This window comes from Labrus mixtus, chromosome 8 (genome assembly GCF_963584025.1).
Source record: "Labrus mixtus chromosome 8, fLabMix1.1, whole genome shotgun sequence".
Lineage (NCBI taxonomy): Eukaryota > Metazoa > Chordata > Actinopteri > Labriformes > Labridae > Labrus > Labrus mixtus.
Genome location: NC_083619.1, coordinates 3655365 through 3668938, shown reverse-complemented (window position 1 = coordinate 3668938; position 13574 = coordinate 3655365). Strand labels below are relative to the sequence as shown.

The window sequence follows — 13574 nt, the reverse complement described above, 5'->3', positions numbered from 1 at the left end:
TCAATCAGTTTAAATAAGTCTCAGAGCTCCCCAAAACATGTGTGTGAAGGTTCTTGCTCTAAATCCACTCTGATCCTGTATTTGATCATGCCTTTGAGAAGGCAGACTCAGAGGGCAGAACTAACACCTAGCTTTGAGAGTGTCACCCACCTGGGGGAGGGGTTACTGCCCTTTGTGATGTCACAAAGGGATAATCTCCAAACGGCCTGTTTGAGCAGACATTTTCTGAAAAGTGGAGCAGGCAGAAGACAGAGAGGATGGACTTTTCTCATCATTGGGGGGGTTTGTAGACAGACTAGAGACACATATTAGTGTATGGTGAAGTGTATTTTGCATAATAAGTGACCTTTAAGTTGTGAATTTAAGTGAATTAGTCCCACAAGTAGGACCAGATCAGCAAAGAGATAAGTGAGAACACTTTGCCCATCCAGGCATAAATGGATGCAAACGAATCGTTCCTTACAGTAGCTTAAGAATACAGCAGTTTCCAAACATGCTGTATTGATGGTGTAATTGGACATAAAACCTTTTCACAAGATGCATAGCTGTTAAAATGTGTGCCATTCTAAGCTATCTTAATGTTATCATTTAACTCTACAGGCTATGAGGCATGCATTATTTAAAGAAAGCAGACAAGTCTATGTAAAATTAAACACCCCCATAAAGCTGGAATGGATTGATCTTTGTGCTCGACTATGAGGTTGGCAGTCGACTGAGGCTCGATCAAAGGAATCATCAAATATTTGAATATACGGGGTCGCCCCATAGGGTAAAGGTCAACAAAACTCCACAACACTGTTTGAGATGCAGCTTGACTTTATTCTACTCAATAAACAACATGCTTAGGGAGACACTTGAGACATCAGGTGCCTCAGAAACCTCTTCAATCCCATGACTTTCATTCCTCAACATGTCCTTTCTGAAAAGAGAGAAGAACAAGAAACATGAAAAACAATTCTTTGATATTTTTAAAGGTTTTTTATGCATTTCTGCATTTACGCAAGTTTCAATCAGTACCTTTAAATCATTCATTGACCTACACATTAGTCAGAAACTGACCAATAGCAGTCTCCCTGAGTGGCTTAAACACAAGTGTTCTCGGTTATAATACTTTTCTTATGGAACAAAACAAAATAATGAATATTTTTATCACAGTTTAACTTTATCTACTCAGGAAACATCAACATTAACACCGTCTCTTTGAGAAGCTTATGTGAGCTCTAAATATGCCCATTCAGTGTTCCCCGCACAAAAATATATCCCTGACTGACCTTTGACCCCACATCACGGCTCTTGGCACGTAGCTTGTTGACCTGAGACTCGGCGATGTCGGCTCTCTCGTCAGCTTCATCGAGCTCGTGTTGAAGCTTACGGAACTTGGTCAGATTGGTGTTGGCCTGTTCCTCCTGTTGAACGGAAACAATTCAATCATCTGTAAGGCATGTTTTAATGAATGAAAGATTTTTTTATTTGGTCCATTAAGTCGATGCTGCCCGGACAGAATAAAATTACTGTTATGACCATTTCCCCGCAAAATGACCTTCAATTGTCATTTGATTTTCCCAGTCCAAAGAAGCCTAAAGGAACATTATTCTGAACCAAAGTGCTGCTTGGTTTGGGAACATCCAAAAGGGCCTGACATTACTTCTTTATTATTATCATGTCATTTAACTTTAACTGTAATGAGCTTTAAATGAGCCATGCTATTTAATATGCACAGGAGGTTTTATAATTTGATTCTCTATGAAGGTTTTCAAAAACAGTAAGACTTCTTACAGCGTCCTCTGCAGACTTCTTGTAGGATTTGACCTTCAGCTGCAGTTTGTCTACCAGATCCTGCAGACGGGCCAGATTCTTACGATCCTCTTCTGTCTGTAAGCAAACAAGAAGAACGAAAGAATGAACACTTGGACGTAAAAAGAAGTGAACAAACAGACATGACATTTAGTAAGGAACAAAAACGAGTCAAACGTGCCTGATAGGTCAACTCTTTGATTCTTCTCTCATACTTTCGTATTCCTTTGACAGAATCGCTTGACTTTCTCTGCTCGGCCTCTAACTCACTTTCTAGCTCTCTGATCTGTTGAGGAAAGATTAGAACACTCAATATCTTGAATATAAACAGATCTTGAGGATTTATTGATGTTAAAGAATGATACTTTTTATTTCTTGGAAAATGATGGGACTCACCCTGGCCTCCAGCTTCTGCAGCTGCTTCTTCCCTCCCTTCAAGGCGATCTGCTCAGCTTCATCCAGACGGTGCTGCAGGTCTTTGATGGTCTGCTCCATGTTCTTCTTCATACGCTCCAGGTGGGCGCTGGTATCCTGTTCTTTCTTCAGCTCCTCCGCCATCATGGCAGCATCAGTAATGGCCTTCTTGGCCTTTTCCTCAGCATTCCTGCACTCCTGAACTGAATCCTCCACTTCAGTTTGAAGCTGGGATGTGTCCGCCTCCAGCTTCTTCTTCTGGTTTAGAAGACTGGTGTTCTGGTTGCATACAAATTTGATTATAGAACTCCTCGATAAATTGTCAATAAGAAAGAATAGTGCTGGGTGCAGTGACTGTATCTTACCTGTGAGTGCAGTAGCTGCACTCTCTCACTAACATCCAGCAGCTCTTGTTCAGCAAGTTTGCGACCTCTCTCAGTTTGCTCCAGAGCAGCCCTCAGTTCTTCCACTTCGGCCTGCAGCAGGTTGTTGCGCCTTTCAACGATAGCAATGTTCTCTTTAAGATCATCGTTTGATCGCAGAGACTCGTCAAGCTGGAGCTGAGCATCCTGGATAAGTGTACGTTGTTTTGTTAAGCCAGTTACTTCAAGTCATATAAAGTTTGTAATTTCTCTTTATGAATATAGTGCTTACCTTCAGATGTGCATGAACAGCCTTCAGTTGTTTCTGGGCCTCAGCCGCCTGCCTGTTGGCCTGGCTAAGCTGGATCTCCATCTCATTGAGGTCTCCCTCCATCTTCTTCTTCAAACGGAGGGCCTCGTTCCTGCTGCGAGTCTCAGCATCCAGTGAGCTCTGAAGAGTATCCACAATGCGCTGTTGGTTTCTCTTTGTCTGCTCCACCTCTTCATCTTTCTCAACCAGCTTGCGCTCGATATCCGCCTTGATCTGGTTGAACTCAAGCTGAGCTCTGAGAATCTTTCCTTCCTCATGTTCCAATGAGGCCTATCAAGAAAAAAGATTAAAACAGAGAGAGGGACTAGATATAAATAATACTGAAGTATGTTGGAGTCTCTAAAGTCCACCTTGAGAACATTGAGCATACCTCAGCTTCCTCGAGCGCTGTTTGTATCTCAGACTTCTCTTGTTCCAGTTGTTTTCGAATCTTCTCAAGCTCGTGAATATTCTTTCCTCCCTCACCGATTTGTTCAGTGAGGTCGGCTATTTCCTCTGAGGAAAAAAAAGGGTCACAAATTCAATGACATTTTCATTTGAACATATCTACAGAAGAAGCTTAAAATTGGATAATCTCTATTTACAGAATTAGGACATGGTGGTTTGGATTTTTAGTATGTAAAGTTTTCTTGTTTACGTTCGTAGTGTATTTGAAGTCTGAGCTTTATTGGCTAACCTTAACCCTAACCCATTGACCAATTACGTATCAGCAAGCTTTAAAATGCATGCTCCCATCAGGGCCATTCTAACATAGACTTGTACTTTATGTCTCTTTAAACATTTCACTGCAACAAAGTCCAGCTGACAAGCAATTGCAGATCAACGATTATACATTGGGCCACAAATCTGTCTGACACTCCAATCTCAATTCAAAAAAGATTTTAACAATCGTTGTCTTCTCCTCTTGAAGACAAACCTGACAAAGCTTGACTTTTCAAATATCTGCACCATGATGTTATTTCAGCAAATGTAATTTTTGTTATTTGCAAGAACATCACTAGAAAATCAGTTTCTTTTTTGGTCTCATATGGCTTAAGTGAAGCTGCTGTGTATCTTAAGTCTAGGGTTAGGGTTAGGTTGAACTGAGGCTCTACAGATGCACAAGCATAACATCAGGATATTATGAACCTACAAATGGCGGCATTTATGTTGCAGACATAAATGTTGGCAGTAGTTTAATGCTAACTGCTTGCTTCATCTGAATCACTGAAAATGTTGTATCCGCTCCCACATATCGTCTATCATAGGATGATTTCCAATGGGTTCTAAGATGGAAAATGGGGTGACCATGGGGTGACCCTTACCCTGAAGATTCTTATTCTCTCTCTTCAAGGTCTCAAGCTGTTCCAGAGATTCTTCAAAGGAGTTCTTCAGTTTGAAGAGTTCAGTGCTCAGAGACCTGGCCTCCTTCTGAGAGCTCTCCAGCTCTGTTTGTGACTCCTCATATTTCTGCTTCCATTCTGCCAAGACCTGAAATGTGCATATTTAAGGTTCATTGAAGGGTGAATGGACTTGAGCTTGTGTAGCACTTCTCTAGTCTTCTGACCCCTGACCTTCTGGTTGAAAGACAACCGACCCATTATAATTATAGTTTTTGAAAAAGTGAAACTAGCATATTTTAATTACAACCTTGTCAAAGTTTCTTTGCTTCTTGTCCAAAGCAGCAGCAGCAGCATTCGACCTCTCCACGTCCACCATGAGATCTTCAATCTCATTCTGCAGTCTGTGTTTGGTCTTCTCCAGAGAGGAACATTTAGCATTCACTGCTTCCACAGCCTCCTCGGCGTCCTGCAGACGCTGAGCCAGCTTCTTCCTGGATTAGGATCAAATTTAGTCTGGATTCTTTGTTTAAGAATCTGTGTCGATGTTCAAGTCCATATATTTTACCCACTTTGCTTCCTCCAGTTCCTCGGTTCTCTGGATGGCATCAGTTTCATACTTAGTTCTCCACTGAGCCACTTCAGAGTTGGCCTTGGACATGCCGCGCTGCAGTTCAGCCTTGGCCTCCTGCTCTTCTTCATACTGCTCTCTGAGCAGGTCACAGTCATGACGAGCAGACTGCACTGCATGGGCCAGGGCATTCTTAGCCTGAAATGTAAAACACATCTTAATGCTTCTCATGGTCCAACGTTTCAATTGAATAAAATGAGGTACCATTTGTTTGCTACCTTCACTTCCTCCTCCAGTTGTCTTTTAAGGTCTTCAACTTGTTGAGTATAGGACTGTTTTCCTCTGGTGAGTTGAGACACCAGGGAGTCCTTTTCCTCAATCTGCCTTGTAAGTTCACCTAAGTGTTGTAAATGAATAATATGAACACTTTTTGATATCCCTGAACAATGTGATTAAATCATGAGGCATACCATTCTCAGTTTGAAGCTTTGCTTTCTGCATGGTGAAGTCGTTGATGACACGCTGCCCCTCCTCGGCCTTCGTTTTATATTCATTCATCTGATCTTCCAGAGACCTGCACATTTTTTCCAAATGAGTCTGAAATAAAAAGGCACATGAACAACTTAGTACTAATTAAACAATGAATATAATAACATGCAACACTTACAGATAGATGACCTTAGACTTGACAATATGTTCCATATTGGAGACCACATCATCCAGCTCCAGCCTGAGCTCACTCTTCTCCTTCTCCAGTTTCTGTTTGACTCTCTGTAGGTTGTCAATCTGCTCTCCGAGGTCAGCTACACTGTCGGCCTGTTTCTTCCTGAGAGTGGCAGCAGTGGCTTCGTGCTGCAGAGTGGCCTCTTCAAGGTCTCTGCGGAGCTTCAGGAACTCTGCCTCCCTCTTCTTGTTCATCTCAATCTGGGCAGATGTTGCTCCACCAGCCTCCTCCAGCCTCTCACTGATCTCCTCCAGCTCTCTGGCCAAGTCTGCTCTTTGCTTCTCCACCTTAGCTCGGGCAGCTCGCTCTGCCTCCAGCTCTTCCTCCAGCTCCTCAATGCGGGCCTAGAAGGATCATCAATGGAAAGCTTTGTGCAAATTTCAAAGATGCACAATGTGGTCATAAAATTACACATTCAGGCACTTTTTTACATTATTACCTGCAACTCCTTTATTTTTTTCTGGAGCTGTGCACTTATTATTTGTTCGTCCTCAATTTTGGCAAGGAGTTGGCTGACTTCAAAATCTTTCCTGAGGGAAAAGATTGATATTGATCAGTTGACTTAAACAGTTTAAAAAATACTTAAACTCTTAAAAAGAGGCTGCTTTCTTTCACTCTTACTTTTTCAGTCTCTCTTCAAGTTGCTGCTTGTCATTTTCCAGGTCCATTATAGTCTCCTGAGCTAACTTCAGGTCCCCCTCAAGCTTCCTCTTGGCTCTCTCAAGGTCCATTCGCACTTTCTTCTCTTGTTCTAGGGAACCTTCAAGCTGTGGGATGTAAAAATGTCAAGGCTTTGTCTACTAATATTTTGTCATAGCCAAATCCAACTGAAGCTGGGATTTCTTACATCATCTACTTGCTGCTCCAGCTTAGCCTTGGCCTTGGTCAGAGTGTTGACTTTGTCTTCTTCACTCTGCAGGTCATCCAGTGTTTGCTGGTGAGCTTCCTGTAACGCTTTCTTCTCTTTGGTCAGCTTAGCAATGATTTCATCCAGAGCTGCCATCTCCTCGACCAGGTTTTTTACCTATGGCCAATGGACAATATGATCAAGGACTTCAGTTTCAATATTATTTGGAACTCACAAAGTTATTCCAAAGTAATAAGAGTTTATGGTACCTTGTTCTCAGTGGCATGCTTCTCTTTCTCCACTTTGGCCAGAGTTAACTCCAAGTCATCAATGTCCTTTTTTAACTCTGAACACTCATCCTCCAGCTTCCTCTTCTTAGCTGTAAGTTCAGCGTTCATCTCCTCCTCATCCTCCAGCCTCTCTGTCAGCTCTTTGGCTTTTGCCTCAAGTTGAATTTTATTTTTGATCAGCCCCTCACATCTTTCTTCAGCATCACCAAGATTATCTTGCTCCTATTGAAGGATGAGGCAAACAGTTACACAACAGTTTGATTCGTATTTCATGTGAAACACTGACTGATTATAAACATACAGATTGAACTTGGAGCTGCAGGTCATTCTTCTCTTGGAGAAGGGAGACCATTTTCTCCTCTAGTTCCTTCCTGCGGGCTTCAGATTTTGCGAAAGCCTCTTTCAGTTTCAGGAATTCTTCCTTCATGTTGGCCATCTCTTTCTCAGTCTCTGCTGACTTCAACAGAGGTTTGATCTTGAAGAACAGCTTCATCCAGGGCCAATTCTTGACCCCCATGAAGGCCCGGATGTTCCACTGGATCACGAGTAGTGCATCCCTGCAGACAACAGATAACACTTGTATGACAGCTCGCTCCAGAAAGGAAAACCGTCATGACAGACTGCCAAAGATTTTGTTTTTTAATATCCTCTAAATCCGTTTCCACCCCTGAAAGCTATGATTTTACTGATCTTTGTTGTCATGGAGATAAATGAAGAAAAAACGCTTTGACTTGGCTTGACCTGATTTACATAATTTGACTGTTTCAGAAGCAAGTACCTGCGTTCAACAATCTTCTGGAATTCTATTCTTGCCAGAAGACCTCGTGACCGAGACTGGATGCCGGTGATAATTAGTGCTAGTCGGTCATCTCGCATCTCCTCCAGCAGACCCAGCAGTCCAGCTTTGAAGAACACCTGTTTAGTATTGGTAGATTTGATGGTCAGTAATGACAAATCTTTATGCAAAATGAATCACCCCTTATCAACATTTTAAACACTGACCTTGGTGTGCCCCAGTCTGTACTGGTTGTGGTCAATATCCAGAGAACCCAACAGTTTCTCAGCAGCTTTCTTGTTGTCAATGAACTGCCCCTCAGGAATGGCATTGGGGTTTAAAATTCTGTACCTTTTGACAAAGATCCAAAAGATAGAAAGTCAGTGCATATCCCTGAAGTCACTGCAACTATTCTGTGTCTGTTCATTTTTAAATTGAAACGTGTGTGTTTGATTGTCACTAGCAAACCTCTGTTTGAAATCTCCATAGAGGATCCTGTTGGGGAAGCCCTTCCTGCAGATCCTGATGCCCTCCAGCACACCGTTACAGCGCAGCTGGTGCATCACCAGAGGGTTCTCCATGGCCCCAGGAGTCTTGGTCTCATTGGGGATGATGCAACGCACAAAGTGAGGGTGAGTGGACCGCAGGTTGGTCATCAGCTTGTTCAGGTTCTCCTACAAGTAATAGATTTGCATTTACTTTCTTTAAAACACGTCAATATTGTTAAGTAGACATTATCCCTGTTCACTTATGCAAAAAGGTTTTCCTGCCAGTCAAATGGACTGCTCTAATTGATTTTCTGCGTGAAGTCAGGGTGAGTTGTTGTGAGAAAGAAGCAGGAAATATCCTGTAAAATTCACTGGGAATGGTGATGTATAACTTGCAACCTGTGGTCTCTGTGCACATAATGAAACTGCTGGTTTTCTGTTTGATAGTCTGTTCTTCTCCTCTCTTTTCTTGACACTGTGAACATGACGAACACAAAGACCATTGATATTCATTTCAATATTCTCATCATAGCTTCAGACTTTATTTTCAAGTCATTTCTGGGTCCATCTGACAGAGATAGTGTCCTATGCAGGAATAGTCTAAGGTAAGATTTCACAGGGAGCCTGTCTGACATTTTCTTGACATTTTCAGGAGTACATATGTGATAATGGCTACGGCTATGGTAGACTACATCATTTGAAACATGTTTATGAATAAGACTCGTATATCCTACCCTGTGCAAAGCCGATACAGTTTGGAATGAGGAACCCTTCTTTTTGCTACCACCTTTCCCTTTTCCACCAGACTCCGGGGCTAAATAACAAATACAACAAAATAAGAAAGTCAACAGGAAATGGTTCAAAAACTTTACATTAATACAACCAGGTATCATCAATATGTTAACTAAGGTGTTGTCGTTCTTTAGTTGTTAGTCTTAGTATCAACATACCAGAATCAGATCCTGCATATCCAGCAAAGAGCAAAGCTAAAAGCTTGAGGTTTGATTTTTGGAAAAGACCGACCACCGTTTCATTCAGGGGATCTTTGTTCTTCACCAGCCAGTTGTTGATGTTATAATCAACGGTTCCAGCGTAGTGAACCAGGGAGAAATGGGCCTCTGGTTTTCCTTTGACAACTCTGGGCTTCTGGAAGTTGTTGGATTTCCCCAGATGGTTGTCGTAGAGCTTAGCTTTAAAGGTGGTGTCTGAGGCTTTGGGGAACATGCACTCCTCTTCAAGGATGGACATGATACCCATGGGCTGAGGGAATGTAATTAGAAAAGAAAGATACGTTTCTCATCATTGGTGAAAAAGCACAGTGAGTACATTTCAGGTTTCTGGGTAAAACATACTGTTGACCTGAAAAGCTCACCTTTTCAATCAGGTCGATACAGGCCTGCAGGTCCATACCAAAGTCAATGAACTCCCATTCAATGCCCTCTTTCTTGTACTCTTCCTGCTCCAGCACAAACATGTGGTGGTTGAAAAACTGTTGCAGTTTTTCATTGGTGAAGTTGATGCACATCTGCTCGAAGGTGTTGAACTGTTAAAACATCCAAAGTCGTCAGAAATTAACTCCGGCATACAAATACTGACCAGAAATATTATTTATGTTTGTGAGATTTCCAATCCAGACTCACATCAAAGATCTCAAATCCAGCAATGTCCAGAACACCAATGAAGTACTGGCGGGGCTGCTTGGTGTCCAGGGAATGGTTGATCCTTATGACCATCCAGAGAAACATCTTCTCATACACTGACTTAGCCAGTGCACCGATAGAATAGTTCACCTTGGGAGGAAAATAAACAACTTCAGCACTACTTGTGGAATTAAGACTAACCTCTAAATGTTTATTTCGGGTCATTACCTGAGCGACACTTTGTCCCTTGGTGACCCACTCATTTCCTACTTTGACTCGTGGGTGACAGAGACCTTTGATGAGGTCAGCAGAGTTCAGGCCCATAAGATAAGCAACTTTGTCCGCATCTGTTAAGGAGACGATATACCCAAGTCAGATAAGCTGTGCAAAAACCACCAACAATAATAATTGTGATAAAAGTACTACTCATCTGAAAAAAAAGACCACACTCAGCATCTCACCTTCAGTGCCGTCAGCCTCAGCCTGCTCCTCTCTCTGCTTGTTCTTGAACTTCATGTTGCCGTGGTGCATGATGGCTCCAGTCAGCTTGTAAATGCTGTTCTTCTCCTCTTGAGTGAAGCCCAGCACGTCAAAGGCATCCTGAAGAGAATCAAAAAAATTATTACTGTCTGTTCCTTAATAACTCTAAGTGATTCTGACTGAAAAAAACTCACATCAGTGGCCATCAGCTCCTCAGAATCATTGATGGAGGCCACAGTTGTCTCTCCTTGGGAAATGAAGGCATAGTCATAAGGGTTGTTGGTGATGAGCAGCATCTCTGAAATGATGTTTGGAAAATAGAAAATGTTAATTTCATGATACAATACATTAGGGATATATTATGCAGCGTATTGTGTACACTTACCCAGAAGCTCAGGCTTTTGCTGAGACAAGATCTGGTAGAAAATGTGGTAGTCCCTCTCAGCTTTGAGCTGATAGGTCACACGAGACTTTTCCAGAAGGTCTGGGAGACAACAGGTTTATAATTTTTTTTTCTGATAAGTTGATCTAGGATACCTTCAAATCTGTTTCATAAGCATTTACTTACAAGTTTCAATATCAGCAGAGGCCAATTTTCCTCGATTGTCAAAATGAATTCTGATGAATTTACCCTAAGAATAAAGCAAAAGGTTCACTTATGAGAAAGAGTAATGATTCCACCATTATTGATGATCAGGCTGCCTCAATGCAGCTACAGACACTCACAAATCTAGAGGAGTTGTCGTTCCTGATGGTCTTGGCGTTCCCAAAGGCCTCCAGAGCAGGATTAGCCTGGATGATTTGATCCTCCAGGGTTCCCTGATTTTGTTCATTAAAGACACAACTTCAGGTTTCCTTAAAATACTAACAAGAAAAAGCCTTTACATAAATTCATTAATTCATTAAGTGGTTTTCCAGTTTTAACAAATGATGACAGCACACACCTTCTTCTCAGCAGCTTGATCTTTCTTCAAACCTGGGGCAGCAGCGATGCTGGCAAAGTACTGAATGACACGCTTGGTGTTGACAGTCTTTCCAGCGCCAGATTCTCCGCTGAGAAAACAGAGACAGGAAGTTGAAGGTAGAGCCTTTAAGATCAAATGAAGAGGTTTAATGGCTGGCTTACTTACGTGATGAGGATTGACTGGTTTTCTCTGTCTGTGAGCGGGAGAGATTTGACACATTTTCAGTGTTAAAGGTGAAATGACCTCATAGTTGAATATTTGGACATCATTAATGTGAAAGTAGAGTATTGACCTGACAGCATGTACTGATACGCATTGTCAGAGATGGAGAAGATATGAGGAGGAGCTTCACTCCTCTTCTTTCCTCTGTAGGCAACAACCACCTCCTGGTTGTAGACCGGCAGCCACTTGTAGGGGTTGATAGTCACACAGAAGAGCCCCGAGTAGGTCTGCCATGTAAAGAGAGGGATGGAGGACAGTTGCTTCAGACGCTGAGGAGTCTTATTAACAAGAAAATGTAAAGGTTATAAAGCTGTCTCACGTAGATCATCCAGGCTGCGTAACGCTCTTTGAGGTTAAACAGCACAGCCGGCTCATGGAGGAAGGTGAACATCGCCATGTCCTCTATTTTATCAAACTTTGGTGGGTTCTGAGGGTGAACATCACACTCCTTCACAGTGACGGTCTGTAGACGGAAAGAAAGCGTTCTTCAATCGAGCTCAAGACTTTTTATAAACGGTACTGAGCAGACCATGTGCATGAATGTCTTCATACCTTTCCAAACTCAGTGTTAACGGTGACTTTGTCACCATCACGACTAGTTACGGATGCTTTGACGTACTCGACCTCGGGGTCGGGTACGAAGCACTCCTTCTTCATGTCAAATATCCGGGTTTGGGCTTCTAGACGCTCCTTATCCGACTTGCGAAGAAAAGGAGCAGCGGGCCCAAACTCAGCCATGACAGCATCACCCATGTTTCAACCTGTAGTCAGAATAAAATGTCTTTTACAGATTGTCTTTGACTCGAGGAAAGCTCACACAACGACGAGGTTTGGTAAAAGTAAATTTAGTTGAAGAAGAAAAGATGAAGTAAATCAGGATGATGTACTTAGTTTTATGTATCCTTGTAAAAAAAAGGACAATCTTCAAGTTATTGCCTGTTGAACAAGTGCAGTAATACATCAATAAAACCCTCTAAAGGAATGGTCTCCAGTAATACAGTTATAGAGGACAGCAGGGGTCCTTTAAATGAAGGACATATTGGACGTTTCAGGCAGTCGATGTCTTTTTAATGCAGCAATAATGTCCCCCAAATGGTATAAAACAAAGCAAATGTATTAGTTGTTCACATGCATGTCTAAATAGAAAAACATGCTGCTTGGAATTCAAACTGGGTTAGCTGTTGTTATAGTCCAAAAGTTATAAAAAATTAAAAAACCTTAAATGAAGCTTTAAATTTTACCTGAGGTGTGTCGCTCCAATGGAAATCAGATCTGTGTGCTTTTTATGATGAGTTGGCAGGAGAGCAAACCAAATTTCATATTACATCTTAGTGTAAGCAAGACACATAAAGTTTCAAACAGACTCATGATGATTTTTTTTCCTTACCTTTGACCGTCAACCTTTCTGGAGTGAAATGATGGATCCAGTGGGCGACACCAGGCTGCCCCCCATTAATAAAGGTTGTTTGTCAGCCAAATATGGGGGATGAATATCAGAGAGATGACATCCAGGTTTCCTATCACAAAAAGCTTTCTCCAAATTGGGTAGTGCCTTGTGTTGCTATTTGTTGCGCTAACCTTGTGAACAACAGCATTACAGCAGATGGGGCATGACAGAGAAAGAGAGGGGATGGCAGGAGGGGGGGGGGGGAGCAGGGACAGGCGGCAGTCCATCGAGTTCTTCTCATCTGCTTCAGTACGTATGAATCATACGACACAATTATATTATGATAGCAAAGAATGTAGAAAAACCATCCAGCTGCAAAACTCGATTATAAACTCAAATGTCAAAACCTGAACTCATGGTCTGAACTAGTTTCTGCTCCACAATAGTACACATGATGGATCTTTCTTTTCGCAGATGTATTTGTTGCATAAATGAACATAATGCTTCCTAATGATGGCATATTAATGACACGCGTCGTATCACAGGCTAATACAGTAGGCGAGCAGGCAAACAGGATTCATGCGACATCAAATATCTGGAGTTCTTGAGTTCAACAATAGTCTGTCAAGTGATAGGGTGTGAAATACATTTCAAGAGGGACAATACAGAGCTGCAGCTGTCATCTACAGAGAGGCAAGACAAGGCCAAGGTCACAGCTGTGAGAGCCCTTTATTAACACTCACCACTGTTCACACATATACACCCTGGGTCTAACCCGTGTTACTTGGTATTATCTCCTATTCTTTACCACCAGCAGACGTGTGAAGAGATGATGGAGACATTTTTTTTTTATTTGAATAATTAACACATTGAAGATTTTCTTAGCTTTGGGAGTCAAACTTCCATATTTAACCCAATGAACATTGGTGCCAACGCCATCTCTGCTGTAAAATCCACTTGCAGCA

General features: G+C 42.0%; 1 protein-coding gene and 1 long non-coding RNA gene across 4 annotated transcripts in view; one reads left to right on the top strand and one right to left on the bottom strand.

The window, feature by feature from the left end:
• Window positions 1-13574, top strand: part of LOC132978637 (uncharacterized) — a 44332-nt gene that overhangs the window by 2604 nt on the left and 28154 nt on the right. For all 3 annotated transcript variants that reach the window (XR_009673963.1, XR_009673962.1, XR_009673961.1), the window contains exon 2: window positions 7917-8059. This is a non-coding gene — a long non-coding RNA (uncharacterized LOC132978637). The remainder of the gene's footprint in view (window positions 1-7916; window positions 8060-13574) is intronic.
• Window positions 799-12711, bottom strand: LOC132978633 (myosin-7-like). Its single transcript, XM_061043882.1, has 39 exons — window positions 12610-12711; window positions 12464-12501; window positions 11775-11983; window positions 11542-11685; window positions 11293-11449; window positions 11166-11193; window positions 10980-11088; window positions 10762-10854; window positions 10604-10667; window positions 10421-10519; window positions 10230-10333; window positions 10017-10155; window positions 9784-9902; window positions 9556-9705; window positions 9288-9458; window positions 8866-9175; window positions 8650-8729; window positions 7896-8101; window positions 7655-7778; window positions 7431-7567; window positions 6954-7209; window positions 6632-6874; window positions 6363-6539; window positions 6137-6282; window positions 5955-6045; window positions 5470-5859; window positions 5262-5388; window positions 5070-5188; window positions 4793-4989; window positions 4531-4714; window positions 4206-4371; window positions 3272-3396; window positions 2863-3171; window positions 2574-2777; window positions 2191-2487; window positions 1972-2080; window positions 1777-1868; window positions 1272-1406; window positions 799-919 (listed from the first exon to the last, which is right to left on the bottom strand). The coding sequence occupies exons 3-39, from the start codon at window positions 11973-11975 to the stop codon at window positions 899-901; spliced, it is 5823 nt and encodes a 1940-aa protein (XP_060899865.1). The 5' UTR covers window positions 11976-11983; window positions 12464-12501; window positions 12610-12711; the 3' UTR covers window positions 799-898.

Bases quoted from the DNA above. Each gene is read 5' to 3' on its own strand.
- LOC132978633 (XM_061043882.1), bottom strand. From the start codon at position 11,975: ATGGGTGATGCTGTCATGGCTGAGTTTGGGCCCGCTGCTCCTTTTCTT. The intron at 7,210-7,430 runs GTACTTGCTTCT...TGTTGTCTGCAG, and splicing joins CAGAAGATTGTTGAACGCAG to GGATGCACTACTCGTGATCC. The intron at 4,990-5,069 runs GTAGCAAACAAA...TTTACATTTCAG, and splicing joins AACTGGAGGAGGAAGTGAAG to GCTAAGAATGCCCTGGCCCA.